This window comes from Podarcis raffonei, chromosome Z (assembly GCF_027172205.1).
Source record: "Podarcis raffonei isolate rPodRaf1 chromosome Z, rPodRaf1.pri, whole genome shotgun sequence".
Taxonomy (NCBI): domain Eukaryota; kingdom Metazoa; phylum Chordata; class Lepidosauria; order Squamata; family Lacertidae; genus Podarcis; species Podarcis raffonei.
This window is the reverse complement of record NC_070621.1, coordinates 21,386,445-21,400,328: the sequence shown is the minus strand read 5'-3', so window position 1 is coordinate 21,400,328 and position 13,884 is coordinate 21,386,445. Positions and strand designations below refer to the sequence as shown.

The 13,884-nt window shown below is 44.0% G+C and overlaps 1 protein-coding gene across 2 annotated transcripts; it reads right to left on the bottom strand.

Annotated features, from left to right (window-relative positions):
* Positions 1-1,556: 1,556 nt before the first annotated feature.
* LOC128406273 (adrenodoxin-like) lies at positions 1,557-8,735 on the bottom strand. 2 transcript variants are annotated; one of them, XR_008328448.1, is made up of 5 exons: positions 8,510-8,735; positions 6,921-7,045; positions 4,197-4,326; positions 1,606-2,090; positions 1,557-1,574 (listed from the first exon to the last, which is right to left on the bottom strand). XR_008328448.1 is itself a non-coding variant. In XM_053373524.1 (4 exons), the coding sequence occupies exons 1-4, from the start codon at positions 8,683-8,685 to the stop codon at positions 1,970-1,972; spliced, it is 552 nt and encodes a 183-aa protein (XP_053229499.1). In that variant the 5' UTR covers positions 8,686-8,735; the 3' UTR covers positions 1,588-1,969. The 2 variants fall into 2 exon arrangements, 1 of the variants encoding a protein (XP_053229499.1); XM_053373524.1 differs by lacking the exon at positions 1,557-1,574 and having other exon boundaries at positions 1,588-2,090.
* Positions 8,736-13,884: the final 5,149 nt, after the last annotated feature.

Genomic DNA, 13,884 nt, shown 5'->3' with positions numbered 1-13,884 from the left:
TCCCCCAGCAGACAGATAAAAGTTAATGTTAAAAATATAATAAGCATAACAGAATACCTAGAAGTGCATAATGAAAAACAAGCAGCATTGATATTTCTGGACGTGGAGAAAGCATTTGACAACGTGTCTTGGCTATTTATGAAAAGAGTTCTGAGGGAAATGGATTTGGGGAAAACATTTTGAAAGGCGATAGAAGCAATATGTACTGAACAATGAGCAAATATTATTGTAAATAACATTATTTCTGAGGGGTGGAGTCATGAAAGGAACTAGACAAGGTGGCCATTGTCCCCGTTATTGTTTATTTTGATTTTGGAGGTATTGACACAAAATATAAGGAATAAAAAAAATAAGGGGTATAAGAGTGGGCCAACGAAATTATATAAAGAGTGGGGGGAAAGTAAAATACCTAGAAAATATGGTTAATGGTGAATAATCATAATATATTTAGTGATAACTATGTACGGGTTTGGAAAGAAATAAAAAAAGCTTTGCAAATATGGAGTAGAATGGAGTAGAATGCTGGGTAGTGTAGCATAATTAAAAATTATTGGAAAATGATTTATACTGAACTAAAAAAAGCATTTTAAAAATCCTTTCCCAAAAATCCAAAGCATTGCTCTTAGGGTTAATAACAAAGGAAGTCTCCAAAAAAGAGGGAAATCTGTTTCTATGTGCAACAACGGTTGCCCGTGTACTATTAATGCAAAAATGGAAAACAGATAAAGTATTAATGATAGAAGAATGACACATTAAACTGTTAGAATATGCAGAGCTAGCAGGGATGACTACTAGAATTAGAAACCAAATGACTAAATATATAAAGAGGACTGGATATTTTTTTATGGAATATATGGAAATGTGTTATAAGCAAACAATTTACCGAGCTGGATGGCAAGACTTCCAGCAGAGTAAGAAATAAATAAAGTATATAAAAGTTGTGATAGACGAGGTGAACTTAGAAAATGCAGGGAAAAGAGAAGATAAAAGGAACCTCGGAAGGAGAGGATAGAATTGTTTTATGTTGTTGCTGTTTGGTTGATTCTTTGATATCTAAAATATTTTTTTAAAGACTTTTTTGTATTTCAGAGATTTTTCTTTATTGTGTCATTTTTGATTATATTTTGTTGATACGGAATCCTATTAGAAAAGCATATCAATAATATATGAATATCTCAGCAAACAAGCAAATAATAAAAAGCTGTTGGTCTTTGTAGTGAAATAATAATTTTCACGTTCAAACCCGCATTTTGATGTTTACTTATTAAAAATATTTATATCCCATCTTCCCAAAAGAAAGCTGCTCAAGGTGGCTAACCATAAACGGAAAATGCATTGAACAACAAACTAAAACATATTGACTGTACTGTGAAAATCACACAATGAAGAAACAAACAGTTATTAAAGAGGAGGACTAGTCATAGATACAAGCAGCAGAAAGGTTTCTAAAGCTCACCAGCTTTTAAAATTATATTTATATACGTTGGTTTTTAGTGAAACAATTTATTGGTCCCTCCTGCAACAGACGCAGGGTTTTTGTGATTAGTCAAAGAGCCAAGGCTGCTGTGAACTGGCTCAAAAGCGTATCATAGTACACCACAACACTGGGATGCACATCACCTTAGCTGATAAAGTTTGGCAGTTCCCCGCATTGCTCACAGTAAGAATCACCAGCATTGTTAACAAAAAGTTGCAACCATTTCACCGTCATATGTATTACAGACCAGCAAAATGAGGTTCAGAGACATAAGGACCCCAGGACTATCATTTAAGTATCAGGGGCATGCTAGGCAGTTCCCACATATGTCATGCCAAATATCAAACTTCAGTACACATGGCAGGTTTTAAATACAGAAGGCATCTCAAGAAGTCACAAGGAAAAGCAAGCAACAGCAAAATGTTCAAGAAACATGAAGCCTGAAATGATTGCATTGCAGGAAGAGCATTCAGGAGAACACTGTATCAGCTATTATTGCTTGGTTTGCTTCTCCACTTCCAGTTCTCTCCTGATGTCTGACACATCTGTGGGAACCTGGACCGTGAGGCCATCCATCCAATTCTTCACGCGCACCTGGCAGCCTAGACGAGACCTTATAAAGGACAAAAACAGACCCAGACATCTCTTGGTTTTGTTGTGTGTGCTTTCTTGGCTCCCTGGCTTCGGAACTCACTTCCCAAGGAAGCAGCTCCCCCCAACTTTGCTTCTGCCCGACAGCTGAAGGCTGCTTTATTCCAAAAGGCCTTAGGGAACTGACTTATTTTAAAGGAAAGGGCTTTTAACAACGCTGTGCTGCTTTTATTTCTTATTTATTTATTGAATTTATATGCTGCCCTTCATCCGAGGATCATGGGGTAGTTTGCAGTATGAAAATGACAAAAAATACACTTGGCAAATGAAAGCAAGCTTTTGTGTATGTGTAGCTGTGGAAATGGGACGCGGGTGGCGCTGTGGTCTAAACCACAGAGCCTAGGACTTGCCAATCAGAAGGTCGGCAGTTCGAATACCCGCGACGGGGTGAGCTCCCGTTGCTTGGTCCCTGCTCCTGCCAACCTAGCGGTTCAAAAGCATGTCAAGTGCAAGTAGATAAATAAGTACCACTCTGGTGGCAAGGTAAACGGTGTTTCTGTGCGCTGCTCTGGTTTGCCAGAAGCAGCTTAGTTATGCTGGCCACATGACCCGGAAGCTGTACGCCGGCTCCCTCGGCCAATAAAGCGAGGAGCGCTGCAACCCCAGAGTTGGTCACAACTGGACCTAATGGTCAGGGGTCCCTTTACTTTTACCTTTTAGCTGTGGAAATTGTTTCAGTTGTTGTTGAACAACGTAACCAAATTACAGTTACAGTTATTGATAGTCCTATGCTTTTTCCTCTAGTTGGAAACAAGTACTGGTAAGAAAAAATCTCTTCAGCTGTTCCAGTCAAACCTTTTTATTTACTCAAGCTTCAACTGATCATTAATCTCACCACTTAATCTCTAGCTCACTTGGTTAGAGCATGGAAATGATAATGCCAAAGTAGCAGGTTCAATCCCTGTGTGGGACAGCTGCATATTCGTGCAATGCAAGGGGCTGGATTAGATTAGGGTTGCCATATTTCAAAAATTGAAAATCTAGACTCAAGAATTGTGGCGCTTTGGGGGGGGGGGCAAAGTTGTTGAGCTGCTTCTTTCTTTCTTTCTTTCTTTCTTTCTTTCTTTCTGCCAAAGAAGACATTTTGAGCTATTTTAAAATAAATTTGCCAGAAATCTTCACTTCTGACATGGGTTGCCATACATCTGGATTTTTCCGGACATTTCAGCGATTTAAAATCCCAGACGCCGACTGCAAGGGCCAAATCTCAGCTATGTCCGGGAAATTCTAGACGTATGGCAACCCTAGATTAGATTATCCTCAGGATAAAGGTAAAGGTACCCCTGCCCGTACGGGCCAGTTGTGTCCGACTCTAGGGTTGCGTGCTCATCTCGCTCTAGAGGCCGTGAGCCGGCGCCATCCGAGGACACTTCCGGGTCACGTGGCCAGCATGACGAAGCTGCTCTGGCGAGCCGAATGATGGGAGCTCACCCCGCCACGGGGATTCGAACTGCCGACCATACGATCGGCAAGTCCTAGGCACTGAGGTTTTACCCACAGCGCCACCCGCATCCTCAGGATACCTTCCAGCAATTCTGTGATTGTTGCTTGTGCCAGAACCAGGTCACCAGATGGAACAAAGCTGCCAGAATAGCATCCTGGGAGCTGGATCACTGTTGCTAAGTAGGAGGATTGAGATGGGGGAGGGGGCAGCACTGTGCAAACACACTGGCAGGAGCGCCAGAATGATGCCACTGGTGCACCTACATGGCAGTAAACCTCACTACCACCTTCATAGAATCACAGAACTGTAGAGTTGGAAGAAACACCAAGGTCATCCCCCTGTTTCTCTGCCTCTCCTTCCTCATTTTTCATAAGTAATTTTGCTTCCAGTGGTTCCACAAGCTATAAAGGTATTCTTACTGCCATATTCCCCGGAGAGGAACCACTTCTAAAATTTCAGCTGGCACTAAAGGGAAACCAAAGGGGATTTTCTTGTTGCTTTTTAAAAGGCTAGAACTAAGATTCTGAGGATGCAGAATTCTGCCCCCATCTCAAGTTTCGATCCTGCGCAGTTCAATTCACCATGCAAATATGCAGTGTCTAGAAACAGGGTATGGATACTTACGTCTCAGTAAGTCCATATGCCAGGTCCAGCATATCTATCTCTTCATCACTGATGGGGTCCAGTTGTTGAAATGTGCTGCCCTCAAAGATGAGGTGGCAAGTGGAGCAAGCCAAGGCCCCCTCACATGCCCCTTCGGGGGGAAAGGAATCAGCATCAATGTTACATACTTGTCTTAGTCATCTGCTGCAAGAACCTACAGTGTTGCACACATATATCACATACTCTTCAACATTTCTCTGATGAAAATAGGGACATTCCCATCCATAACAACAATTTTACTATTTATACCCCACACATCTTTCTGGGTTGCCCCAGCGACTCTGGGCAGCTTCCAACATATATAAAAGCATAATAAAACATTTTAAAAACTTCCCTATACAAGACTGCCTTCAGATGGCTCATGGGTTAGATAACTCCATACCCTCCAACATTTCTCCTGTGAAAATAGGGACGTCCTAAGGAAAAGCGGGACATTCCAGCATCAAATCATAAACCGGGATGCTTTCTGTAAATCAGGGAGGTCCCTGGAAAATAGGGACACTTGCCAGATCTGATATTCTAAAGACACCACAGTCTCTGCTGACCCTGATTCCAAGGAAACAGAACCCTGAGTAAATGCTGGAACCCCTGAAATCTGTCACCAGTCGGAGATTACAATGTGCACAAACAGTGTCCCCAAACCTAAATTACTGTAGTTGAAGAGCAATTGCTGAGGGTTGCTACTACATCCCATAAGGTTTGTTGGCTAAAATCATGAATGGATAGCCCCCCTCCCTCCCTCCCTCCCTCCCTCCCTGAGGTTGCTGAAAAAGAAGCGTTTGTAGGCTGTACATCACTTGCACCTGCTTTTGCTGCCACCTGCTGGCTCTGCCTTATTACAACACATCATTTTCTTCTTCCTTACACCCCGGCAGAGAAAGCAACAGATTTGTATTTCATTTACCAGTATTTGTTATTGCATTTATATATCACCCTTCTGTCCAGGAGCTCAAAGTGGCATACATGGTTCTTTCCCTTCCTCACTTAATCGGCACAACAACTCTGTGTGGTAGGTCAGGCAGAGAGGTAGTGACTGGCCCAAAGTCATAGAATAAAAGAATTGTAGAGCTGGAATCATCCAGTCCAACCCCCTGCAATGCAGGAGTATGCACTTGTTCCATGCATGGATCAAACCTGCAACCTTGGCGTTATCAGTACCACGTTCTAACCAACTGAACTATCCAAGTGAGCTTTGTAGCTGAGTGGGGACTTGAACTCTGGCTTTTCCTAGGCCCTGGTCCAACACCCTGAACCCTGTGCCACCACTGGCTCCTGCTGCCTCTAAGGAAGACCACATAACACAGACTTGCATTGGCACATATAGTGTTTGAGAGAAAATGGGAATCTTTGACCTAGTTGGGTAGCTTTGTGGGTTTTGCTTGTGCAATTATTTTCATTCATTTATCTGAATAAATAAGTTGGACACACTGGTATGGTGTGTGGGTATCGGGGTGTGTGTGTGTGTGTGTGCATGTGTGATGGCTACGGAGGTGTCCAATTAGGGGTTTCAGGTCTGAGTCAAAAGGAAGTAAAAGAAAGTCGGTCGTTGCATGGCACTTGGACCCTCTGAACCAGTGCTGTTTCCTTCCAGAAAGAGAGGTGCCTGCGTTCACCACGAACGCCTCCCTTGTTCTCTTAGAATGGCAATGGTACACACTTGAGAGGGGCCAGAACAGAGTTCCATCTGGCTAGAGCCATACAATACAAGAGTCTCCCACCCACCCAAACCATGTGGGGGTAGAACAGGAAGGTAAGAGAGAAAAGTGTAAGAAGAGAGGCGTCCATTTGTGGGGCTCATTTTGAAAGCCTGACGCATGGACTGCTTGCCTGAAAAGTGGGGACTGAGTTTATTTATAGAAGACTGCTGTGAAGAGTAAATAGTGTTTGATTCCAGCATGCTGTTAGCAACTGACTGCTTTTAAGGAAATGGCCTTTAAATCGTGCTGTGCTGTTGTTACCTATCTACACTGTAATATATTTGTTTTTACATTATTTATGATTATATTATAGGTTAATTACTTTGCTTTAATCTTTGTGAGCTGCTTTGAATCCTGGTTCAGGGGGAAAGGCAGGGTATAAATAAATAAAATTGATGATGATAACAACAACTAGATTGCTTCTCCTGACTAGTATCTAGCTCCTGCCAAATACACTTTGGAACTCCCTGCAACTTGATATCAGGGAAGCACATTTGCTGTGCTCTTTTTGGTGTGACATTTTTGTTTGGACAAGACTACTTATATATCTAGAGCATTGATGTGTATTCTAATCTGATTTTTGTTTATTGCTGATGTTTTTTTTAATGATTTAAATTGTTGCCTTTAGCTGTTTTACTTATCTTTTATGGCTTTCTCCATTTTCTAAACGACTTGAAGGTGGTGTGTTGTTTTTTTTACAACCAAGTGCTATACACATTTTATGAAATAAATTAATAAAAACAGTAACTGGATCTGTATACATGTTACTGCCTTAAAACACAGTTAGGCTGTTCTTTTTCTCAATTTGGATCTAAGCTGGTTTTGGGAGAAATGCGTCAGAATACAAGCATTTCATAAGAAATGTCAGGATGGGTCTGGCTCATTACTAGCGCCATGTGTTACCACTTAGCAAATCGGTGATGGGAGTGCGCATGAGGTGCGGAAAACGACTTAAGGCTAAAGAAAGAGAAAGGGTCACATCACTTACCAAAGCCATCGATGTCGATGTTTTGATTCATCACCACCTCCAGCAAGCTTTCTCCTTCTTTAGCGGTGACTGAGAATTTATCTCCATCCCGGTTAATAAAATTTAACTTCACTTTCTCAGTAGATCTGTGGGAGGGGGAAGCGCACATTCAATAAAGTTAGGATGCTTCCAGACATGAGAAGATCAATATTATCATTGTTGCAGTAAATGCTCCCAACGGTGACGGTGGCAGCGGTAATTAAGTCTTGTTTTCATTTGCTTCCTATGAAGCATCTCAAAGGGATTTCACAGTACAATAAAAGCACATGCAAAGCAATTACCTATATGAAAACAATTTCACATCCAATACTGATGCAGCCAATGATAAATAATAATAATAATAATAATAATAATAATAATAATAATAATAATAATAATATCCCCACCTATAAATGGCTTGTTGGAGACCTCTTCCAAGGGAGCTCTGACAATTGTAGCTCTGGGCGAGGAATAGGGACCTCCTCACAACTCTCAGCACCCTTCACAAACTAGGATTCTTTGAGGGAAGCCATGGGTTTTTAAAGTGGTATCATCATGCTTTAAATGTGGTATGACTGTGGCCTAAGGGGCAGCAACAGAGGATGAAGGCCCAGGCAAGTTTTAACCTGCCATGCCAAATGCAGCTGCCGAGTGTTTTGTCCTGCTGGGTCCTTGACCATCTCCCCCTCTCAGTTCAGCATGTCCCAAGCAGGGAGATTTATCAAACCATGGCGGGGGGGCTGCCGCACAGGCTGCACATGGCCTGTTGCATCACAAGTGTGAAAGCCTGAGATAACGGTAGAGAAGTGTGAAGGGTTGAAGACTGGCAATCTGTGCAGAAAGATTAGAGGCATTCAACATGTCATTTGCACCATACCATTTTAAGCAGTCATGACTCCCCCAAAGGCTTCTAGGGGTTGCAGTTTGTTAAGGATGCTGAGAGTTGTTAGGAGACCCCCTATTCCCGTTCCAGAGGTATGATTTTTAGAGTGATAGAACAGTCAATCATTCTTTAGTGGAACGTATGGAATCTATCCATCTATCATCTATCTATATCTATCATCTATCATCTATCATCTATCATCTATCATCTATCACCTATCATCTATCATCTATCATCTATCTATCTATCATCTATCTATCTATCTATCTATCTATCTATCTATCTATCTATCATCTATATAATACTGTTTTTCAGTTTGAATGTGTGGGTACCATTAATCCAATATGGGAGAAAGGCAGGAGAGTTTTGTTGATTTGTTTTTTAGAAAAGAAAAGAAAAGATGAGCAGTAGAGAGGTGAGGTTGTTCCAATGGAAGGATCTGTTCTTTCCCAGGCTCCATACATAGCTGTATTCAAAGAAATTGTCATTCATGCATCTTGCTACAACCTCCTCACAGCTGGAGCAAAGGCACTCCATCATAAAGACCTAGAAAGGTGGCTTAACGGTGCAATCCTATATGTGTCTGCTCAGAAGCAAGTCCTGTTGAATTCAGTGAGATTAGCATCCACACCCCCTTCCTCCAATGGGACCTACGGAAGCAAAGAATTTAGTTACGATCCTGACTTACCCTGTGCCCCCCACAGGGACATATTGAAGCCTGTGGCTGGTACTGAAGCATCTCCCCAGGTGAAGGCCAGCCAGTGCCGGACTGCAATCAGTTGTCACAAAGATAACCTGGGCTCTGGCCCTGTGTGCTTGAGGCAGCCCAAGGCGGAGGAGCCCAGAGATGCTCCGAGACATCATGCTGACAAATCTTGATGTCTCCTAGTCTTTCAAGGACTGCAGTGCTGATATAAGTGCAGATGGGAATGGGTTGGGACAGCCTCCCTGGGAGGGAGGGAGAGAGGGGGCACCGTTCTCCCAGCCCATCCCACGGGGGGAGTGGGGAACTGTGGTTGCACAAGACGTGGGTTGCAAATGTGGTCACATGCGTAGGCTTGTGTCAGCCGTGATGAGACTTGCATCCCTCATTTGTTCTGACTTATTGGAAACTGCATCAGCACGAACGCTGCCTGTTGAGGAAAGCTCAGTTTGCTTAATTTTGAGCCAGGGGTTCCCCTCCCCCTCTTACATAGTAAGGCTGATCCATCATATGCATTGGTCACGGCATTTTGGGGTAAGCAGAGGATGTAAGGAGGGGCAGGAGCTGCCTGCTGTCCTGGTCTCCTTGGGGCACCACTGCAAACCTTCAACTGCTGTGTCCCCAAGACAAATGGTGACCTGTTTATTTGCTACAATCTCAGGGATGTGGGGTTACTGTGAGGGATGTCTGCCTTGAGGCCAGGGATCCCATTTTGGATCACTGGTTGTAGCTGTGAATGAAATTTGGGCACATGTGCATGCAGGGTATCAATCTCTCCCTTGCTGCTGCCTTAGAAATAAGGGGGGGGGAGCCAGCCCTTCTCCTGGACTCCAGATGGTGAAAGCCACAAGGCCTGCACGTCTTTCACTGGCCAAGTTTTAAAATGCGTCCCTGGCCTCCTTCTGCTCCCCAATCAGAAGCAGCATCCTGCATGCTGTGCCTCAACCATCCAAAGTGGCTTATCTCACAGGCAAACCTTGAACTGAAGGATGTGGGAGATGAATGTCCATCAGTGTCCCTTTTGCCAAGGACGCCCATAGGACTGGCAGCGACCTCTCCTCTGTCATCTGAGAGATAGTTGCTCAGAAGGCAGGACAAGACAGAGGCCCTTGGAAGGGGAATGGGGGAGTCCGTTTTTATTTATTATGTTTGGTGTACATGCACCAAGCTAGAGGGATTTAAAAGAGGATTGGACTAGGAGGAGGAGGCTGTCAATGGCAACTGGCCATGGCAGCTGTGCACTTTCTCAGTGGTCAGAGGCAGCAGTGCTTCTGAATACCAGTTTCTGGAACCCACAAGAGGGGAGAGGGCTCTTGTGCTCATGTCCTGCTTGCGGGTTTCCCATAAGGGGCATCTGGTCTGTCACCAGGATACTGGGCAAGATGGGCCTCCTTTGTTCTGAGCCAGCAAGCTCTTGTGCTCTTATGTCCTTAATACTCTGCAAAACAAGAAAGTGCCAACTCAGACCATTCATCCATCATGCATGGCGAAAGTGGGCAGAGGAAAGTTCTTCTCCCTCTCTCATAACACCGGAACTCATGGCTATCTAATGAAGATTGTTGGGATATACCGTATTTTTCCGCGCATAAGACTAGGTTTTTCCCCTAAAAAATAATGTCCAAAATTATACACGGGGGCCATCTCCCCCCATTTTCTTAAATTGGAGCCCCCCAATATACATGGGAGCGTCTTATAGACAGAAAAATAAGGTATATTGGAATATATAATGAATAATGTTGGGAGATTCAGGACAGATAAAGGGATGTCCTTGTTTATGCAGCACAGAGTTATACTGTGGAACTCACTCCCATGGGAGGCAGTCATGGCCACCAGTCTAGGCCAGGGGTCTGCAACCTTTAAGACAAAAAGAGCCACTTGGACCCGTTTCCGAAGAAAAAACAACTGGGAGCCGCAAAACTCGTCATTATAAAAATAACTTCTTTGTCACTTTTTAAAATTATTTCTTTGTTTGACCCCTCAGAATTACTCCTCCTCATAGAAATAAACGCTAAATTAACAAGTTACCTTTTTTTGTGTGTGTGTGTGTGTGTTCTTCACTCCCTTTCAAAACAGTGACCAGCGTACATGCCCCCTTTCAATGCAGTGACCAGCGTACATGCCCCTTACAATGTAGAGGGCGGGCAGGCGGGCGGGCGGGCGGGCAGGCGGGAAGGTGACGTCGGGACGGTGCGTGACTAATGCACACACCGCCCCCATGCGACCTCACAGCCAGTACAGCGCCCACCACAGTGGGGAGTGTCGGGGCGGACAATGCGCCTCCTCCCCTCGCTAGTATCCGCCCCGAAGCCACAGCAAAGGTGTAAAAGAGCCACATGAGGCTCCAGAACCGCGGGTTGCAGACCCCTGCTCTAGACAAATACTTGGAGAAGGCTATCAGTCTTGGCTGCTAGCCAAGATGGCTATGCTCTGCCTCCATGGTCTGAGGCAGTACAGTGGTACCTCAGGTTAAGTACCTAATTCATTCCGGAGGTCTGTTCTTAACCTGAAACTGTTCTTAACCTGAAGCACCACTTTAGCTAATGGGGCCTCCTGCTGCCGCTGCGCCACCGCTGCACGATTTCTGTTCTCATCCTGAAGCAAAGTTCTTAACCTGAAGCACTATTTCTGCGTTAGCAGAGTCTGTAACCTGAAGACTATGTAACCTGAAGTGTATGTAACCTGAGGTACCACTGTAATGCTTCTGATTATCAGTTGCTAGAAACCACACAGCAGGGGAAAGTGCTCTTGTGCTCCGTTCCTGCTTGACGGTTTGTGATGGGGCATTTGGTTGACCCCTGTGAGAGCAGGATGCTGGACTAGTTGAGCTATTGGCCTGATCCAGCAGGCTCTTCTTAGTTTAGTGTTGGCTATATGAGGTGTGGAGAACCAGCTGCTCCTCTGATGTTGTTGGGCTCTGTGACACCCAAGGGCAGGGCCAAATGGCAATGATGATGCATAGTCTAACAATGTATAGCAGAGGAGATCCCGGGGATTGCTCCAGGGACCTTCTGCATGCAAAGCAAGGGCTGTCCCACAGAGCTATTCAACCCTTCCCTAAAAGGACCCTGTGTTGTACCTAATGGATTAATGTATTTATTACAGCTAAGATTTGGGTTCCATTAGGAAAAGGCAGAATCACCAACTATAATATCATGGGAGGTTAAGGGGTGGTCTCTGCCAAAAGATTTGAAACCCACTAATCTTATGCACATCAGAGAAGGCATAGGCGTGAAACATGGACTGTAACAATTAGATTTTCTCAGAACTGGAGAAATCAAGATCAAATGAGAGTTGATAGCTGGTTTGGGGGGGGGTTATTAAAACAATAACTTTAGGATGCAGAATGATGGATGTAGTATTTAAATTATATATTTTATTGGATTAAAGTATTGTACATTATAGATTATATCAAATGCTCTTTATAAGATATTGTTATTGATTTAGGGGGTGTCCATCTGGATGATGCCCTGAGTACCTTCCAATACTTGGTGTCCTTTGTCTGTGGAGGTAGAATGTAGAAGCGCAAGCTTCCAAACCAGCCCCTTTGGCCAGGCAATGGTTTTGCTACCTTGATTAGCGTAACCCAACAAGTTGCTCTGTGTCATAGAACAAATGGGTGGGCCTTCCTGGCTCACCTAGCTGTTAGGTTGGAGAACAAGTGCCAGGGTGGTGGGGGTGAGCTGACCTGGAAGCCAGGTGGAAGCTGGCGACACAGAGAACTGCTTGCTCCGTGCTGGATCCAAAGCTTCAAGATCTGTTGAATGTTAACACTGAGAGCTCCTCTGTCTTAGGCTCCAGCTCTATGTGTAAACAAAGCTGTATATCCTAAAGACATCATAGTCTCTGCTGACCTTCTTTCCAATGAAACAAAACCCTGAGTAAACACAGGAACCCCCAGAGTGCCTCATCTCTTGGGGGTTGGGGTGGCCTGTACCAATATTGTGCATGTTTTGCATTTATTTCAACAATTATTTTTAAAGCCTTTCCAGGCCTGCTCACCAGTGCATGGAAAACTACAGCTCTCCACCACTCTCCCTGCTCTTCAGATCCAGAAGCGCTGAGGCCAACAAGCCAGGGTTGCACTTCTAGGAAGACAGAAGATGACACCCAGAGAGGAGCTTAGAGGGCATTGAACTGGGGCCAGAAGGTCTGAGTGAAGGTTGCTGCAGCTGATGTTTTTCCTCATTCCTGTGGAATCCTTGAGTTGCCTAAGAAGTATTTGCAGCCATAAATCATTAAGGCTTCCCTGTGCCCCTTGGAAACTCTTTCCTTGACTCTAGTATAATCACATTCCAAGGCAGAAATGAGAGAGGCCAACACTGCATTTGTACAAGGTGACCAGTTTCTGGAATCCAATATCATTTTGCAAGTGATTACGTGGAGATGAGTTTTCCCACTAAGGAAGCAGAAGGGACAGAAGCTTGGGAGTAATTACATAAATAGAAGGTGAAAGGCAACATGTAGAAGTTTATAAAATTATAAATTAAAAGATAATGCTTTCTCCTGCCCCGGAGGCTAGGACCTGAACTTGAACCAAGTTACAAAAAAAGATATTCCTACTAAACATCAGGAAGAATCTTTGGACGGTAAGAGCTCTTTGACAGTGAAATGGACGCCCACAAGAGGTGGTGGGCTCTCCTTCCTTGGGAGGTTTTTAAGCAGAGGTTGGATGGTCATCTGCAAGGTATGATTGAGAATCCTGCATTGCAGGGGGTTGGGGATTGGACTAGAGGACTCTTGGGTCCTTCCAACTCTGCAGTTCTACGATTCTACTCCTTTAATTACTTGGCATGTTGCAGAAAATGGTTGTACTGCACACAATAATTACTCACTTAAATAGTCTTTCTCAAGCCTACCTGGAGATACCAGGGATCGAACTGGAGGCCCTTCATGCATTGAGGCACCTGTTCTTCCAGTGAGGTATGGTCCTTCTGCATAAGGTGTAACCCAAACCTGCAGCACTATACAGAAATTCTCTTGATCTACCATATTTTTTGCTCTATAAGACTCACTTTTTTCCTCCTAAAAAGTAAGGGGAAATGTGTGTGCGTCTTATGGAGCGAATGCAGGCTGCGCAGCTATCCCAAAAGCCAGAACAGCAAGAGTGATTGCTGCTTTCACTGCACAGCGATCCCTCTTGCTGTTCTGGCTTCTGAGATTCAGAATATGTTTTTTCTTGTTTTCCTCCTCCTAAAACTAGGTGCGTCTTGTGGTCTGGTGCGTCTTATAGAGCGAAAAATACGGTATATTGTTCTACAATGCCCCCTAATGGTTCAATAGAGCACATGGCAAAGAGTTTTCAATTTCATCAGATTCAAGGGGAACAAATGTATGTGTATGACTTCTTATTTCAAGGCAAT